The 17,647-nt window shown below is 41.9% G+C and overlaps 2 protein-coding genes across 2 annotated transcripts; both read left to right on the forward strand.

Annotated features, from left to right (window-relative positions):
- Window positions 1-420: 420 nt before the first annotated feature.
- Window positions 421-15,938, forward strand: RPP14 (ribonuclease P/MRP subunit p14). The gene is made up of 6 exons (XM_033926615.1): window positions 421-562; window positions 5,094-5,211; window positions 5,312-5,396; window positions 8,182-8,258; window positions 12,303-12,381; window positions 15,741-15,938. Exons 2-6 carry the CDS (start codon window positions 5,114-5,116, stop codon window positions 15,795-15,797), a joined length of 396 nt encoding a protein of 131 aa, XP_033782506.1. The 5' UTR covers window positions 421-562; window positions 5,094-5,113; the 3' UTR covers window positions 15,798-15,938.
- On the forward strand, window positions 15,797-16,476 carry HTD2 (hydroxyacyl-thioester dehydratase type 2). Its single transcript, XM_033926614.1, has one exon. It carries the CDS (start codon window positions 15,834-15,836, stop codon window positions 16,326-16,328), a length of 495 nt encoding a protein of 164 aa, XP_033782505.1. The 5' UTR covers window positions 15,797-15,833; the 3' UTR covers window positions 16,329-16,476.
- The last annotated feature ends 1,171 nt before the right edge of the window (window positions 16,477-17,647 follow it).

Consider the following 17,647-nt stretch of genomic DNA (forward strand, 5'->3'; position numbering starts at 1 on the left):
GTTATCGTGGCCACATTTTTTTTTTTTTTGGGGGGGGCACACTTCTGATCACACAGGTGACACTATGATATTCCCTTGTTGTTACAGTTTTGGGGAGGGGGGGGGGGTTCCGGTTCAATGGTTTCTTGTCGGCGGTGCTCCTCTTAAAAGCGTCCCCTTCCTTCACGGGGGGAACTAATCTTCTTGTCCCTCGTTGCAGGGCGGTTCGTTATGCCTGTGGGCAGCCGCTCGACCCTTCCTGCCCGCGACCGGACGGGAGCGCTCGACCAAGACCGCGTTGATTAATTCCTCTCTTCCCGGCCAGACTGAAGCAGTGAAACTTGATTTCTTTATTTATTCAATTTTTCTGTACCGTGCTCCCGAGGGCGCTCAGAACAGGCTAGCAAGGATTTATTCAGGCGCTCGAGGGTTGTTTCCACCCCCCCCCTTCGTTTCTTGGAGGGAGGAAAGGCGGGAGAGCTGCTGCTGCTGCTGCTGCCTCGGCACCCCCTGAGCTTGCGGGATCGATCCCAGCGCTGCTCGGGGGATTGGGAGCAAGTTTCTTAATCCTTCATCGCCCCAGGTACAAGATATGTAAAAAAAAACAAAACATATGCAAGCCCCATTCCCTCCCCCCCCCCCCTTGGCCCTTTGCTGGGGAAAGGAGGGGAACGGGTCGTAATCTAATGCAAACAGAAGGCGAGTTCGTTGGGAAATTTGTGATTGCGCTCTTATTCTTCAAATAGGCCTTCTTAGTCAGTTTAAGCGGGTTTTTTTTAAACTGAATTGCACTTGGTTACTACAGAGGGAAAGGGAATAAGAAGACTCCAGATCTGTTCTTTCAACCGCTGGGGTTCATTTTGCACACTCAAGAGCTTGAAGATTCCTATCAAGTTGTTTAAGGCAGTGATTCCCAACCCTGTCCTGGAGGAACACCGGGCCAATCGGGTTTTCAGGCTAGCCCTAATGAATATGCATGAGGGAGATTTGCATATGATGGAAGTGATAGGCATGCAAATTTGCTTCATGCATATTCATTAGGGCTAGCCTGAAAACCCAATTGGCCTGGTGTTCCTCCAGGACAGGGTTGGGAACCACTGGTTTTAAGGCAATGTTCTTCAACCACCGGTCCACGGCCCAGGGCCGGTCCACAGGGCCAGCACCTGCATCAGGTCCACGGTGCGATCGATGGCGGTGTTATCTTCGAGCCCCAGCTCCCTATTCCTAACTGATTCGGTGCACAAAGTCACGGACAGCGCTCCTATGGGCATCCTGCGCCTGAACCGGACGTTCAGTCAGAGGGAAGGCTTCCAGATGAGGCAGGGGACGTGCAAGGTGCAATTAGTACTATTATGGGGGCGGGGTTTGGGGGTGGAGATTGGGTACAGATGGGTGGGGTCTGACCCACGACTTAGTCCAGTGTTCTTCAACCACCGGTCCACGGACCGATGCCGGTCCAAAGAATACTTCTTTTATTTCTGCCGGTCCATAGGTGTAAAAAGGTTGAAAAACACTGGTTTAAGGTGTCGGGCAATGCATTACAAACTAGAGAGTTGCGCGGGGACAGAAATCCCACCCGTCCCCACCCGTCCCCGCCAAAATCCCACCCATCCCCACCCGTCCCCGTGAGGAATCCCTCCGTCCCCACCCGTCCCCGTGAGGAATCCCTCCGTCCCCACCCGTCCCCACGAGGAATCCCCTCCGTCCCCACCCGTCCCCGCGAGGAATCCCCTCCGTCCCCGCGAGGAATCCCCTCCGTCACCATCCTTCCCTATAAACTTCAGAAATAGTTATTTTATTTAATTATGCTACTGAATTAAAGGCTCTGGTAGAGACCCATTTACAAATAAGCAAAGAGACTATTAATTTGGAAATATTAATTGGGAAGAATACATACTTTGTAAATGGGTTTCTACCAGAACCTCTAATGTAAATATAAAATATAAATACTCAGCTGATGAGAACCCACAAACTGTCAGCTGAGGACTTCCTTTGCAGTTGGCCTGGGGTCCCTTTTGCCAAGCTTGGCAGGCAGCAGTAGCGTCCCTGAGTCACAGATGCTGGCACCTCAGTGGCTCATGGATGCTGCCAGCGACTGCTGCGCTTGGTGGAGGGGAGTTCTGACCATCTCTAGAGGAGGTCCTCTGCTGGCGGTGCTTGGGGATCCCCACCAGTCACAGCAAGGGCCAACAAGTACTTCAACACTGTAGAAATAAAACCAGAAATGCATTTCCTTTTCTTTTGAACACAAAACAAAGATATCTGCCATATACATTTCCCAAGGCAGATGACTCTATGCAATGTCACCTCGGTAACAAAATACAAAAATAGACAAATACACCCCCTCCCTTTTTACTAAACCACAATAGTAGGTTTTAGCACAGGGAGTTACGCTGAATGCCTCGCGCTGCTCTCAATGCTCATAGGTTCCCTGCGCTAAAAAACAATATTGCGGTTTAGTAAAAGGGAGCCATAGTGCAAAATATAGACAGCAGATATAAATTCTCAAAACAGACACATTTTGATCACTAAATTGAAAATAAAATCATTTTTCCTATCTTTGCTGTTTGGTGATTTCATGAGTCTCTGGTTGCACTTTCTTCTTCTGACTGTGCATCCAATCTTTCTTCCTTTCTTTCAGCCTCCTGTATGTTTCCTCTCCTCCAGACCTCATTCTCTCCCCCAACTTTTTCTTTCTGTCTCCCTGTTCCCCCTTCTTTCTGTCTCTCTGTCTGCCCCCTTTCTTTCTTTCTCCGTGCCCTCCCCCAAGCCACTCGGTTTGCTGCCACCGCCATCGGGGAATAGTCCCCAAGCCACCGCTGTCCCAAGCTTTCCCTGCAGAAGCGTCGCGCTGACCAGCATTCCGCTCCCTGACGTCAATTCTGACGTAGGAGAGGAAGTTCCGGGCCAACAAGGCATTTCTCCTCATTCCATCCAGCCTGAGCCCCATCTCTCCTTGATCCAGTATTTCCCTTCTGTGTCTGTCAGAATTACCATTCCACCTATTTTCCAGCATCACCCTTCTTTGTGTCCATCTCACCTATATCCCTATCTCACCACTTTTTCAGAATCTTCATTTGTCTCTGTCCTTGTCTTTACCCCATATTCACCATTTGCCCTTTCAATGTCTTTATCTCCCCCCCCCACACACACTTTTTCAGCATTACTTCTATGTCTCTATTTCACCTCCTCTTCATGTCCCCTCTGTATCTCTATCCTTATTCAGAAGGTCCTGCTTACCCTTTCTCTTCTTTGTGTCACTATCTCCATTTTCAGCTTTTCCCCCTTTTCCTTTGTTACTGCACCCTGTAGCCAGAATCTTTCCACCCTCCCTCCACTCCGGCCCAACCCAGTATGAAATATTTCCTTTTGTTTCTTTCCCCTCTCTCTTCTCCTCCCTCACCCACGAGTCCTGCATCTGGCCCTCTCCCTTCTACCTGCACCTGGCAACACCCCCCTGCTCCGCGGCTCTCTTAAGCAACTCGTCAGCAGCGGTGATCAAGACAAGATGCCGACATCGAGGCCTTCCCTCTACGAGTCCCACCTTTGTGGAAAAAGGAAGTTGAAACAAGCGGGACTCGCAGAGGGTACGCCCCGACGTCAGAAGCTGCTGCTGAGTTGCCGAAGAGAGCCGCAGGTAGAAGGGAGAGGGAGATAGGAAGGCTGTAGAAGCTCCGGAGCATGACACCGAACCCGGCCAGGATGATTTCTTTTTCAGGCTGCTGCTGCCGCTGCCATCCCCCACCCGAAATGACAAAAAACAGCCTAATGCCCGCGTCGGGAAATAGCCATGCTGAGCAGTGAGCTCAGCACGTACAAAGATGAAAGCCTTGCTTGCTGATTGGTCCGGCGGCACGGTGGGGCGGGGCCGCCGGACCAATCAGCAAGCAAGGCTTTCATCTGTGTACGTGCTGAGCTCACTGCTCAACATGGCTATTTCCCGACACGACGCCAGACTTGTAATCTGCATGCTTGCATCGCCAGAATTTAGGTAGGTTGTTTTCATCCCCGTGGGAGTCCCGTGGGCAAGGGGGCGTCCCCGTGGGAGTCCCGTGGGTCAGGGGGGCATCCCCGTGGGAGTCCCGTGGGCCAGGGGGCGTCCCCGTGGGAGTCCCGTGGGCCAGGGGGGGAACCCGCGGGATCCCCGCGGGACCCGCGGGATCCCCGCGATCCCCGTTCCCGTGCAGACCTCTATTACAAACACCTTTCCTCTGCTTTTGCATGCTGGGTCTTGTGGTAACACAGTGGTATATGCAGGTTCTGTTCAACCTAGCAGGCAGGAACATAGGGTAGGATTACATTTAAAACATGCTCTTGATAGTTGATGACTTTAAAAACAAAACAAAACCCTACAGCTTCAGTTAGCTATGCACTTTGTATTATGTGTTTTGCTTACATGACTGAGGTGAGTGATTCTGCTACTGCAAATTTTTGGTTTAAGAATCTATAGCAGTCCAGCTTATTTTGTTGTCCTAGTAGCAGATGTACTGGTATTTTAGATTCTGATGTAATTTGTGCAGTGCCTCCTTTTCATAGGTTGGATTGATGCTTTAGCACATTACCTTAAAACATTGTCAGGATGCAAATAGCAAGTTAATGTTCAAAGGAAGTTGGCAACCTGTTCCTGGCACTTCACAACATAACAAATTCCAGGACTTTTTGTGTAAGAACATGCACAATAACAGCTCTTGTAGAATTGGAAGCAGCAGCTGTTACTTTCTATGGCTGGGATATTTTTGATTTGATGCAATGTGAGTGGAAGAGCATTTGCATTTCTTGCTCTGGTGTTCATGGGTACCTACTGACTACTGAAGTGAGGAGGGAAAAAAGGAGGTGAGATGTAGTTCACTATTATTTTTTTCAACGAGGTAGAAAGATCAGTACTGCACAGTGTAGGTGTGTGTCCATGCCGAGCTATGTCTGCTTTTTAGGCTAGCATAGCTGAAAGAGGCAGAAAAATTGGTCAGATTTGAGTTTGGGTGCCTCTCCCCTTTCCCATGTCCTGAGTAGGATTGTTGTCGTATTTGTTCTGTTTTGGTTTAAAGCTCAAGTGTCTTTGGGAAGACCATAAAGTTTCTTTGTGTTTTGTTACTAAGCATGTTTTTCTTTTATAGATCATCTTGATGCTTTTAACATGATCAAGATATCCGAAAAGAAGAAGCACGAGGATGCTACTTACGAAAGACTAGTCCAGAAGAATGTCTTTGAGTACCACTATATGAAGATCCGACTGTAAGATACCTGCATCTTGAGTAATTCTGTCTATGCTTACTGATTATTGCAGGATGTGTTCACTGTTTTAGTCTTTAGTAATCTGTTTTGATCTTTTTAGAGAATTCCAGGAGAAGGGAGTTCATTTGAATGCTCCTCATTTCAAGCAGCTGATTCTTTCTGCATTGAGGGACCTACATGGGGAGGTAAAGTGTTCAGAAACACAGCTGCACAGCATAAGGCATGGAGGGAGTGATGACCCCTGAGCTTACTGGAAGCTCCTTAACTTTCTTCCTTTACCTTATCCAAATCTTTCTACTAATACTGCGTTGAGAACAGCTGCTGTGGCACTAAAAATCTTTAGTGCATTTGAACCATACAGTGCCTGAATCTCTGCACTAATGCTAGACTGCAAACAGCCAATAATTTTGGCACCACACATTTCAAACTCAATAAAAAAGTATTGTAAGATTGCAAGCTTCTGAGGAAGATGAGGAGATGGAATTCTGGAGGTTGACTGGTGGGTGGTACATGTGAGGTTTGGGACTGGCTAGGTAGGAGTAAAAGGGGAATTTCCTTTTGACGAGGGGGGGGGGAAGAATATGTTGGTAAGAGATGACCTGGGTTGACATAGGCTGAAGGAGGGTCTGAGAGAACAGATGTTGTGATTTCATGTAAAAATCTGAGAATGCTAGAGCAGTCAGGCTAGTTGTTTTTGCTTAGGATGTGGGCTGCTTTGTTCAGCGATGGCACTAGCTCTCACATTTCAAGAAAAAATTACACAAAAAGTTGGGTATTTTTATAGGTAAAAATAGAGATTCAGAAGCTGTAGAAAACAGAAGCAGTGCCTTGCCACGTGGACCCTGACCGAAGTTGGAGGACTAAACCTCCAGTTTCTAAAAATATTTTGGTTGTGTTTACTTTTTCCCAGCAGTTTTCTCATGGTCTCTGGGTCTTCAGTTTATTCAGAACCATCTGAAGTGTTTCCCGTGTACGTTTTAGCGTCCTTAAACATTGTTGGTATGGCCTTTATTTCCTCCTCGAGCCTCCATTCTCTTCCACCTTTCACCAACATGCCATTCTCAAACTTCTACTTCCCCCTACAAATACCTCTGACTTGCTTATCAGCATTTGTTTTTCTTCTCCGAGCCCTCATTGCGATAGTGGTCCGCTGTGGTACCTCTAGTACAGGCAGTCTCCGGGATAAGAAAGAGTTACATTTTTAAAGTTGTTCTTAAGTCGGATGTGTATGTAATTCAGAACTTGCAGATTTTAAAATTCTTGCTATTTATCTCTTCTCCCAGCTGACAAAAGGGCCAACTGCCCCCACCAGTGTTCTCTCTAAGATACAGCATTCGCAACCATGTGGTCATCATCATTCCTGAATCAGCTTCAGAAGTGTAGGAGTCTTTGCCACTGGAAATACTTCTCAATGAAATCAAATGAAGCCTTAATCGCTTTCTTAAATATGAGCCGTACTTAAGTTGGGCATCTGTAACTCGAGGACTGCCCTGGTGTCTTGCAACCAGAATTCTTTGGGACCAGGCCTAGAAAGCCTGTCAGTAAATTAAACCTGTTGTCTGGACCTGATAAATGTTGACCCTAAGAATGGCCACTATGTTTTACCTCTATCAGTGGATGTACTGCACCCTTCCCTTCCCAGCATCTCTGACCCTGCTGGATCAAACTTCTTATTTAAAAACAAAACAAACATATAATAGATGCTACTAGTAGATGAACTAGCTCACTCTCTTTCCTTCTTTCTCTCTCTCTATCCCTTGCTCATCTTTAGGTGATCACCAATTGCTCCATTCCATGCTGATTCTACCCTCAAAATGGCTGCCATGATTTCTAGTGATAATCTTGTGAGACTGCTGCAAGAGATCACAACAGCCATTTTGAGAGTAGGGCTGAAATAGGCAAGAGTGACTGGGGATCACTCCTGCCCTGGATGTACCACTAGACCACCAGGGATTGTCAGGTAGACTGAGGGGGTTACTCTTTGCATTCTGTTTTTTGTATAATGCAATTGCAAGTAATGTAGTTATGACTTTGCATAGTAGGTCATATAGTAAAAAGAGTGCTCTAAATGCTTTTGATACAAATATTTAGCAGGAATTTAAGTCTTTGTAAATTTGGGCAGATAAGGATTAGCCTCCCTGTGGAGATATGACACTAGCTGTCACTCCAAATGTGGTACAAAGTCAGCCATTATAAAAGCACTGTGGCTTTTGTTTGTTTTCATTAGCTGAGGTCTATGTGTGCAGAGGCTATTTTGCTTGGAGGTAAAATATGATCTTTCATTATTTAAATTATTATAGTATATGTTCTGACTTGGATACTATTTGTGTAATTTTAAAGAATTTCCGGGCTTTGTTAAATAAAGATGCAGTGATTTTTTATTTTATTTTATTTTTTTTTAAATCTTTATTCATTTTCAAACTTTCATCAAGTGTACACATCTCAAAACAACAATTAACACACCACTTGAAAATCTTACCAATATATTTTGTAATCATATAAGCATCCCTCCCCCCACTCTCAAACCCCATTAGTACTTATAGATAAATATACCCTACGATATAAACCCTCCCCCTCCCTAGAATAAGTGGTGTATATTCAACATAAAAATGGTGTTTAATCATTACAAAAGGATGTTAATGGCTCCCAAATTTTAATAAAATTTTTATAAGTTCCAGAATTTACCGCTAAAGATCTTTCTATTTTATATACATGACATAACGAATTCCACCAAAAATTAAAATTAAGTCTACTGTGGTCTTTCCAATTCTTAGTAATATGTTGAATGGCAACTCCAGTCATGATCAATAAAAGATGCAGTGATTTAATCAAACTTGAGGTATGCAGGTTTGGCTGAAATCGAAAAAAAAGCAGTTTCGGTCAGCCTCTAATCTAATTATTTAATTTGTAGTAACTGTGCACAATTGATTGTGCTTTCTAACTGAGATGCTGTAATGTTGTTCTGTGCAGGTTGGAGCAGCTTTGCCATTCGATGTCTTGACATTTGATGAAAAGAGCTTGTCTGCAATACTAAGAATTTCTAATCGGTAAGAAATAGATTTTACCCTTTTTTTTTTTTTTTATAATTCTTTATTCATTTTTGTATGTTACAACAAGTGTATCAAATAAACTCATATAAAACTTAAAGATACACACTTGATTAACTCGCATATTAGCATCAAATTTAACATTTCATTAGAAAATTAGTATTCTATAATGTTAAAATATTATGTAAGAAATCTAAATTTATATCATTCTTATTGAATATAATAATCCCCCATCCCTCCCTCCCTCCCAATTCAATAATACATAAAATCATCTTTATTGTGAATTCATTCAAATATTGATATATTATGTAATAATCAGAAATAAAATCCCACCCCTTTTCCCCTCTAATCAAATATCTTATCATGGGAAAAGTTAATCATTCATTGCAAAAATCTGTTAACGGTCCCCAGACTTTCTGAAATTTACTCACATAACCTTTTTGCGTTGCAATGGTGAGTTCCATTTTGTACATATGACATACAGAATTCCACCAGAAATTGTAATTTAACCTGTCATATTTTTTCCAATTGTATGTTATTTGTTGTATTGCTATTCCAGTTAAAATAAACAAAAGTTTGTTGTTATTTGACGAAATTTGACTTCTTGCCCTCAAGTTTCAAGTTTATTATGGGACTTGATAAATCGCTTAATCGGATATTCTAAACGATGTACATTTAAAATTTACAATGTAAAAACGAAGAACAATAACAATGCAATACATTACAATACATACAATTTAAATAATGGCTAAAATACTCTAAATTTGAACATTGTTAAACAAGGCGAAAGGAGGGATGAAATACAATTTTAAAGTAAAGAAGAAACATTGAGGGAAAATACAAAAGGAATATAGTTAAAACAGGTTTAACCAAATAAATATAATTCATGAAGTATAAAATTATGTAGAAAAGGCATCTTTAAAAAGGAAAGTTTTTAACTCAGTTTTAAATTTTCCAAGGTCTTTCTCCTCCCGTAAAGTAATAGTTGTTCCAAATAAAATAGTATCATATGCCAAGACTACCGGGTTTTCTAACATCCTATTAATTTGAGGCCCTTTTGTAGTGGGATTTGAACCCTGGCTTCTCTTGTTCTCAGTCTGCTGCTCTAACCCAGTATTTCTCATCTTCTTTAAGCCAAGTACCCCCTAGATCAAAAAAATTTTTAACCGAGTACCCTTCAAGCAGTGATGGCACATGGGCTTGCGAGCATCTGTGAAGCTGAAAGAAATGCCGTCAGTAGTTTCACTATCAACAGGGCCTCCCAAGGTGGACAGGTTTCAGCGGATGTGTCAGATGTACCGCCCATTTTGGAGGCGGAGGATTGCGTTTGATGCGACAATGGCGACAACATCGAATTTATACTACACAGAAGAAAGGCATGGCAATCTACTTCTGTATTCCGCCAGGAAACTTGATGATTTTCACTTAGGGCCTATTTATAAGAACAGGTGAAAAGGAAGATCTCCACAAAAGTTGCCATTAGTGACCAATACAGTTTCATAGGGAAAATGAAACATGAAATCTGATTGGTCACTATGGACAAGTTCTCTCACACATATCCCACCTGCCCTCAACCACTCTGCCCTTATCTCTCTACTCACGCATCTCACCTGCACTCATCCTTCAGAAAGTAGAAGAAGGATTTGACTGAAAAGAATTGTAAACAATACAAGGAAATAATAATAATTTATTTCTTATATACCGCTATACCGTGAAGTTCGAAGTGGTTTACAATAAAGATACATTTGACAGTACACTAGGCAAGTTAAATGCAAGGTGCTAATAAGGAAGGCAAAGAGAGACCTTGAAAAGGGTCGGTGTGAATCGCTTGTTTACTCTTTCCAAAAATTCTAGGACAAGGAGGCATCCAATGAAGCTATTAAGTAGTAGATTTGAAACAAACCAGAGAAAATATTTCTTTACTCAATGTGTAATTAAACTCTGAAATTTGTTGCCTGAGAATGTGGTGAAATCAGTTAGCTTAGAAGGGTTTAAAAAAAGTTTGGATAATTTCTTAAAAGAGAAGACCATGGGCCATTATTGAGATGGCTTGAGGAAATCCACTGCTTATTTCTAGGATAAGCAGCATAAAATATGTTTTACTCCTTGGGATCTTGCCAAGTACCTGTTTCCCAGTATGGCTGTTCTTATGTTCTCTCTCTCATTCGCACATCCCAACCGCCCCCAGCCACTCTGCCCGACTCTCACTTACCCCTGCCACCAGTACACATAGGAAAATGCTTGAGTACCTGATTGTAATCCACTTAGATAACCTTGATAGGCGGTATATAAATACCTAATAAAATTTTAAAAATTAACAAACACGTACCCCTTAGGGTATGTGCACCGCATGTTGGGAACCTCTGCTCTATTCATGCATCCCAATAAAATAGATGGTCCTTTAATGATTTGAAATCATTACAAAATATTGTTACTTGGTACAGCGCTGCATACATTTAGCAGCGCTACAGAAATGATAAGTAGTAGATAGAGCTACAGCAGAGAACCTGTACTTTGTTACTGTTTGCATACTTAATGATCATTAAAAGGCATCGGGGGTATTTAATTAGTCAAAGTACTGTATTGGTTGACACATCCTTTCCCGTTACCCCACATAGTTTTTCAGAGCAGTGCTTCCCTGTCTAGTGGAACTCCAGTTGGGTCCTTCTGTGCTTTATAGTAAGTCAGTGTTCAGGAACTACAATATAACATAAGGGTAGTAGATGCTTGGAGCATCTTGGCGCAGTGGTTAAAGCTACAGCTTCAGCCCCCTGAGGTTGTGGGTTCAAGTCAAGGTTGTGAGCCTGGGCAAGTCACTTAATCCCCCCCCCATTGCCCCAGGTACATTAGATAGATTGTAAGCCCACCGGGAGAGACGGGAAAATGCTTGAGTACCTGAATAAATTCATGTAAACAGGTCTGAGCTCCCTTGGGAGAATGGTATAGAAAATGGAATAAATAAATAAAGAGGTGATGGAAATCTGAGAATAGATCAGAATTCAAGAAAGTTTGGGGAGAAGAAGAGATTGTTGAGACTGGGCAGATTGAATAGGCCTCATGGTCTCTTATTTTGCTGCCTTTTCTGGTTCTTTCTGTGTTAAGCCTAACTTTGAGCAGTAACAGTACCATCATCCTCCCCAGTGCATTCCTGGTGGCATTTACAATAAGTGGTATCCATTGCAGCTATGGGTAACTTGGAGGCTGAGCAGCCAGGGTTGCCTGCTTATTCATGTGCTGGCCACTATGGCTCCCTAATACAATAATCTGGACAGATTGTATACAGCATGGTAGCGGAATGTCTAGCATTATATCTGGCCTCAAAACTCAGTGATAAGAGGGTCTTTGCATTTTGGATATAGGCTGAAAAAAAATGAAGGGATTGAAGATTACATTACATTACAGATTTCTATTCCGCCATTACCTTTCGGTTCAAAGCGGATTACAAAAAGAGTTATGGAAGAAGGGTTACAACGTTAGATCAGAGGTTTCCAAGAGAGGGAAAAGTAGGATCTGGGGTTAGGGAGGGGATGGTAAGAGGGGGGTTAAGCTTTATCATGGTATTAAGCTTTATTAAGGGATTTCTTGAAGAGTATAGTTTTTATTTCCTTTCTGAACATCTTGTAGTCTGGGGTTGTTGTCAATAGGTTGGAGACTTGGTTGTCTATCTTCGCTGCCTGAGTGGCCAGTAGTCCGTTGTATAGTTTTTTCCGTTTTACTTCTTTGATTGGGGGGGTAAGTGAATGGGGTGTGTGTTTTTCTATGCCTGGTAGAGGTGGTTTGGATGAGGCGGTTGTTTAGGTAGGTTATATTTGTACTGTAATTCACATTGAGTTTAAAAAAGAGATCAGAAGCCTATACATATGTAAAACCACCTCTCTTAAAATTGGGTGAGATTAGGTTGGAGGAGGTAAAGTATATGTGGAGATTGTATTTAGCGATACATACTTTCCACAAGCTCAGACTCCTACCCGCATACTTTGCGAAGTGAGGAGTTTCAAAACTGTCCTCGAAACCACCTAATATTTGTTTGGACTTCCTTTGCAGTGGCCTTGTCAAACTGTGGAGTGCTCTGACACTGCTGGGATCCTATCAGAATCATAAGTGTGCCTTCCGAGTGCTGCAGGTAAAGCTTCCTCATACTCTTAATCTGCTGCTTTCAACTTGAAACTGAAAGATCAAACCTTATTAAGTGCCTTGTGAATTCAGTATCTCAGATTTGGAGGATGATGCGGAAAGTTACTGTGGGCAGAACTGTGCAGTTAATGGGCATTCTGTGCCAGAGGATGTGGTGAGAGTGGTTAATGTAGCTAGTTTTAAAAATGGTTTGGACAAGATCCTGGAGGAAAAGTCCATATTCTGTGCATATATTATTGGTCACGCAATGCAGAAAGGGATTCACCATGGCAGCCGTAACAATGTAAGAATAGCTCTACTGGGTCAGAGCGATGGTCCGTCTAGCCCAGTATCCCGTCTTCACGGAGGCCAATCCAGGTCGCAAGTACCTGGCAAAAACCCAAACAGTAGAAGCATTCCATGCCACCGATCCAGGGCAAGCAGTGGCTTTCCCCATGTCTTTCTCAATAGAAGACTATGGACTTTTCCTCCAGGATCTTGTCCAAACCATTTTTAAAACTAGCTACATTAACCACTCTCACCACATCCTCTGGCAACGCATTCCAGAGCTTAAACTATTCTCTGAGTGAAAAAATATTTCCTTATTGGTCAGACCAATGGTTCATCCAGCCCAGCTTTCTGTTTCCAACAGTGGCCAGTCCAGGCCACAAGTATGTGGCAGAAACCCAGATAGTGGCAAAATTCCATGCTAGCAATCCCAGTCAACTTGTATTACATTAAATTGAAACCTAATGAAGCCATCAAGTACTCCTCTGCAATGCACAGAAGTAAACAGGATTTTAATACAGGCACAACTTGAGAAATTTCCACCAGGTCCTTAGCAGCGTAGAAGGGTTAGTCGAGAGGGTTTAATTTCAGTTTTTGAGATTTGCTACCAGTTTTTTCTGTGATAGAAGTAATAACTGGCTGTAGAGGTAACACTGGGTTCACAGTGCACATGTCTGTGAAAAACAAATGTACCAGCTCGCATATATGCATTAAATATTGGCCTCATAAAAATGTTATGTGCAAGATATTTTTGTCCTGGGATGTTTCACAGGTGATACCCCTTTTGGGTGTACTATTGTGGCAGCTGTGCTTTGAGGGAGTTTCCTGAGGAAGGCCGTGAAAACTGAGTACCTGCCCTTTACACTAAATATTTAAGTATTGATTTTGATTTGTTTGAATTGATTATTGATTAGTTAGTTAAGGTTCTGTCCACTGCTATACTGTCTAGAACTAGGTTGGGGAGATTTTTCTACTAGAGTATTTTGCACTCTTCCCATGTTGGGTTTCTTTTATTACGACAAGCATTTATGGCAGAACAGCTGCAGGGCAAAAGGAAGTGGCTCCAGGTGTCATAGCTGCTAGTTCAAAATCATCAAAATTGAAATTCCCTCTGAAACTTACTACTACTACTATTTGTACCTATTCCGGGCCTTGTACTGTTGGATTTCTGTACACTCTGTGTTGCACTTGCTAATAAAAATTATTACACAAAAAAATAATTTCTATAGCATTACGAAACATACGCAGTGCTGTACACATTATATGCAGGTACTTTCTCTGTCTCTAGTGGGTTCATTACGTTTTGTACGTGGGGCATTGGAGGGGTCAGTGACTTGCCCAAGGTCACAGAACTGCAACCTCTCTTCTGCTTCCTCTACCCCCACCCCCTGCCCCTTATTGGGATAGGAAGATTAGGCACCCTTGTCTTAAGGTGATCAGGCAAACCCAATCGGTTTTCAGGATTATTACCACGAATATGCATGAGATCTAAATGCATACAGTGGAGGCTGCATATGCAAAGCATACAGATATGCATGAGATCTTTCACTGTGAAATCCCCAAAACTTGACTGAGTTTGGGCACTCTTACCATGAGAGATAACTGAGACTGTTTTATGTAACTTTCAAAGACAAAAAAGAGGATCCAACAGTAAAAAAATGATAAAGAAAAAGACTGCAGACAGGTGTATAAGATGCAGGCAAAATTTATTATAAACAAATTGTTGCGTACAAATAAATGTAATGTAATGTAATTTATTTCTTATATACCGCTAAATCCGTTAAGTTCTAAGCGGTTTACAGAGAAAAATACATTAAAGGATACAATAAAATAAGATAAATAAATAAAGAATTGGTACTTTGAAATTCCCTTACTGTCCCGAAGGCTCACAATCTAACTAAAGTACCTAAGGACAAACAAATTAGCAAATAGTAGATAGGAAAATAAAAATAGAGGAAATGAGATATAAAGCATCCTAACAAGAATACGTAGAACTTTCAATAATATACTGTTAAAAACAAAACGTACAAATCCAAAATAATAATATAATAGAAAGAAACTAATTAAATAGAAAATAATTTTAAGAATTAAATCAAATATAGAAATGTAGAAAGAAAAATAAACATTAGAAGTGAGGAGAAAAGAAAAGGTAGAGGACGGCATATGAATAGAATGGAATGAGAAAACAGTTAAACATTAGAATTCTAAGAAAAATTTTAAATGAAAACTAAACAAATTAGATGTACTGTACTGTAGCCAAAAGTCAATGTCTCAGTCTCCACCTGTCTGCTCGGTGACCATGGCTTCGGGCAGGAACAAAAGAAAAGTGAGCAGGAGCATTAGGAGAGAAATTCCGTGGGCTATCCAAAGGACTACTACCTGCATGCCCATGTTGAGGAGAATGTGGTCGGGGTAATGTTGGAGATGTGCTAGATGTCACAATCAAGCTTTTTCGGTTACTAGTATGACAAAAACTTCCTCTTCTAGGGAGACTCAGTTCCTTCACGCCAGCAGTCAGAGATGGAGCAGACTGTCCAAGCGATTGGTTTCTCATTCGAACCAGATTTGTAGTTTCTCCAGATGGCTGCCATGTCAGTTGTCCGACACCACTGTGTATACTGTTTGATAAGGGAAGTAGCTGCTTTCCTGTCAGAGAGCTGGCCAAGCTGCCCCTCCGTAGTTTGCAATCATCCTGACTAAGTTGACGGTGCAGTTTTGTTTTCCCAGAAGAAGAAAATAGGTCAGGATTACTGAGTTTTCTGAACAGTAATAAACCAATTATAGCAATATGGGACCCGACATGGTCCATGTTTCGATCTTCCTCAGGGGTCCTATATAAAGGTGGTAACAAATATGCCTGATCTGTATACGGTGTAGTACACAAACAGAATGTGCTCCTAGAGAGAGCTAAGGCAGCAGAGGAATAAGTGGTTGATAAATTTTTAAAATAAATATAATAACTTTCAGGCATTTCTCTTTTTATCGAAATGTTAATTTCTCTGTCATTTTGCCTCTACGAGTCAGCATATTAGCCTTTTGACAATGTGGCATTTTCATTTGTTTTTAAATTTTTCTTTTCAGACATCCCCGTTTCTGCTTGCCTTAGCTGGCAACAGCAGAGAACTGGCCTTGGACTGAGCTGTTCTTGCTCACTCAAAGCACCAGGAATGAGAAATGTGGGCCAGGATAGCGCTAGGACAACAGCTACTGAGAAGAGGACCAGTTTCTGCTTTGCTTTCCAGACCAGTACCTCTTCGGTGCTTGCAGGTGCAGATTGGAGACAGAGCAGAACTCAGCAAAGTCTTTACACAGAGTGATATTGAAACTTTTTCTACGTTAACAGGGGACAGCAACCCACTGCATCTAGATGAAGAGTATGCAAAAACCACAGTATTTGAAAGGACGATTGTTCACGGTGTCTTAATCAACGGGCTTATATCAGCAGTGTTGGGTACTAAAATGCCTGGAAAGGGGTGTATATTGGTGTCTCAGGAAATCCAGTTCTTAGCCCCTTTGTATCCAGGAGAGGAAGTGTGGGCTGCAGCAGAGGTAAAAACTCTGAAGAGGTCCATGGCTCACATCTCAGTCTCGTGCGCTGTGAGGGAGAGTGGGAAGATGGTTGTGCAGGGTTTGGTTAAAGTAGCCCTGCCAAAATACAAGGGCTCCTGAGATCTGAGCATGGCACAAGTATCTGTCTGAAGTGGACCTCAAGTGATGTAAATAAGTTCAGCTTTTTAGAGCTCTGATGTGATACATGCTTAGTTCTACAACTAATAGGTGGGTGAAAGAATAAAAACCCAGCAGTACACCATTTTGATTCCTGTCTCTGGTGCATGTTTCTAGGTAATGTATGAGGGTCAAGTTTTCTACATTGGGTCTGCATGTTGGCTGTGAGCAGTAGTCTGGCTTGACTGATCAGCATGATTTTACTAGTGACACTTTTTTTTAGAATTTGTGACTCCTGATACAAGCACCATTGCTGAAATATGGCCAAGTTGAGCCCTAATTCTGTGCCACAGACTGTTATTGATGAACACTATATTTATTAAAGATGACTACTACTATTAATTATTTCTATAGCGCTACCAGACTTATGCAGTGCTGTACAGAGTCATAAAGAATAAGAAAAGAGTCCCTGCTTGATTGGACTGGACCATCTTGTTTGGTTATTTTCTCTACTTTTCTATAGTTTAAATTCCAAACTTCTAATTTTTACAGTCAGAAGAGAGAATTGATGGTGGCAGACCTTGATGTTTTTCTTTAGCCATAGCCATAAAAAATATTTTGTATTTTTTTTTGTGTGGTTTTTTCCCCTTCTGTTGGGGGAAAATGAAGTGCATACAAAATAAATAAACAGACCTCTGTATAAAAATATTTTATTGATACAAAGATGATAACAGAATACTGAACATCTGCCAAATTAGCTGCATCAAGGGTAATGATACTTGTAGGCTTTATGTATTTCAGTTATATATTTAAATATTAAATAAATGATAAAATCAATTTAAATTAAAATGCCAAATTTAGAAAAATCAATCCAAAGGATAAAGATATAGACACAGCATATATCCATTAAAAATGTATATTGAACGGATCGGGCCCTGCTACTTCCTGATTGGTGATCATTTGAGCCTGTTTCTCTCAATTTCTTTGAATGATATTCTAGGTTTCTTCTCTTCCACCTCTTTTCCTAAAACTTCAAGAAAGGTTCGAGGGGAGATCCAGGAAACTACAGACCGGTGAATCTGACTTTGGTACCGGGAAAGATGGTAGAGGTGCTAATAAAGGACCGCATCATTGATCACCTTGACAGACACGATCTGATGAGGATCAGCCAGCACAGCTTCAGCAAAGGAAGGTCTTGCTTGACGAACTTGCTGCACTTCTTCGAGGGAGTAAATGGGCAGATAGACAGGGGTGACCCAGTTGACATTCTATATCTGGATTTTCAGAAAGTGTTCGACAAGGTTCCGCATGAACGACTACTT

Source organism: Geotrypetes seraphini, chromosome 17 (genome assembly GCF_902459505.1).
Source record: "Geotrypetes seraphini chromosome 17, aGeoSer1.1, whole genome shotgun sequence".
Classification (NCBI taxonomy): domain Eukaryota; kingdom Metazoa; phylum Chordata; class Amphibia; order Gymnophiona; family Dermophiidae; genus Geotrypetes; species Geotrypetes seraphini.

Bases quoted from the DNA above. Each gene is read 5' to 3' on its own strand.
- RPP14 (XM_033926615.1), top strand. From the start codon at position 5,114: ATGATCAAGATATCCGAAAAGAAGAAGCACGAGGATGCTACTTACGAA. The intron at 8,259-12,302 runs GTAAGAAATAGA...CTTCCTTTGCAG, and splicing joins ATACTAAGAATTTCTAATCG to TGGCCTTGTCAAACTGTGGA. The intron at 12,382-15,740 runs GTAAAGCTTCCT...TTTTCTTTTCAG, and splicing joins GTGCCTTCCGAGTGCTGCAG to ACATCCCCGTTTCTGCTTGC.
- HTD2 (XM_033926614.1), top strand. From the start codon at position 15,834: ATGTGGGCCAGGATAGCGCTAGGACAACAGCTACTGAGAAGAGGACCA.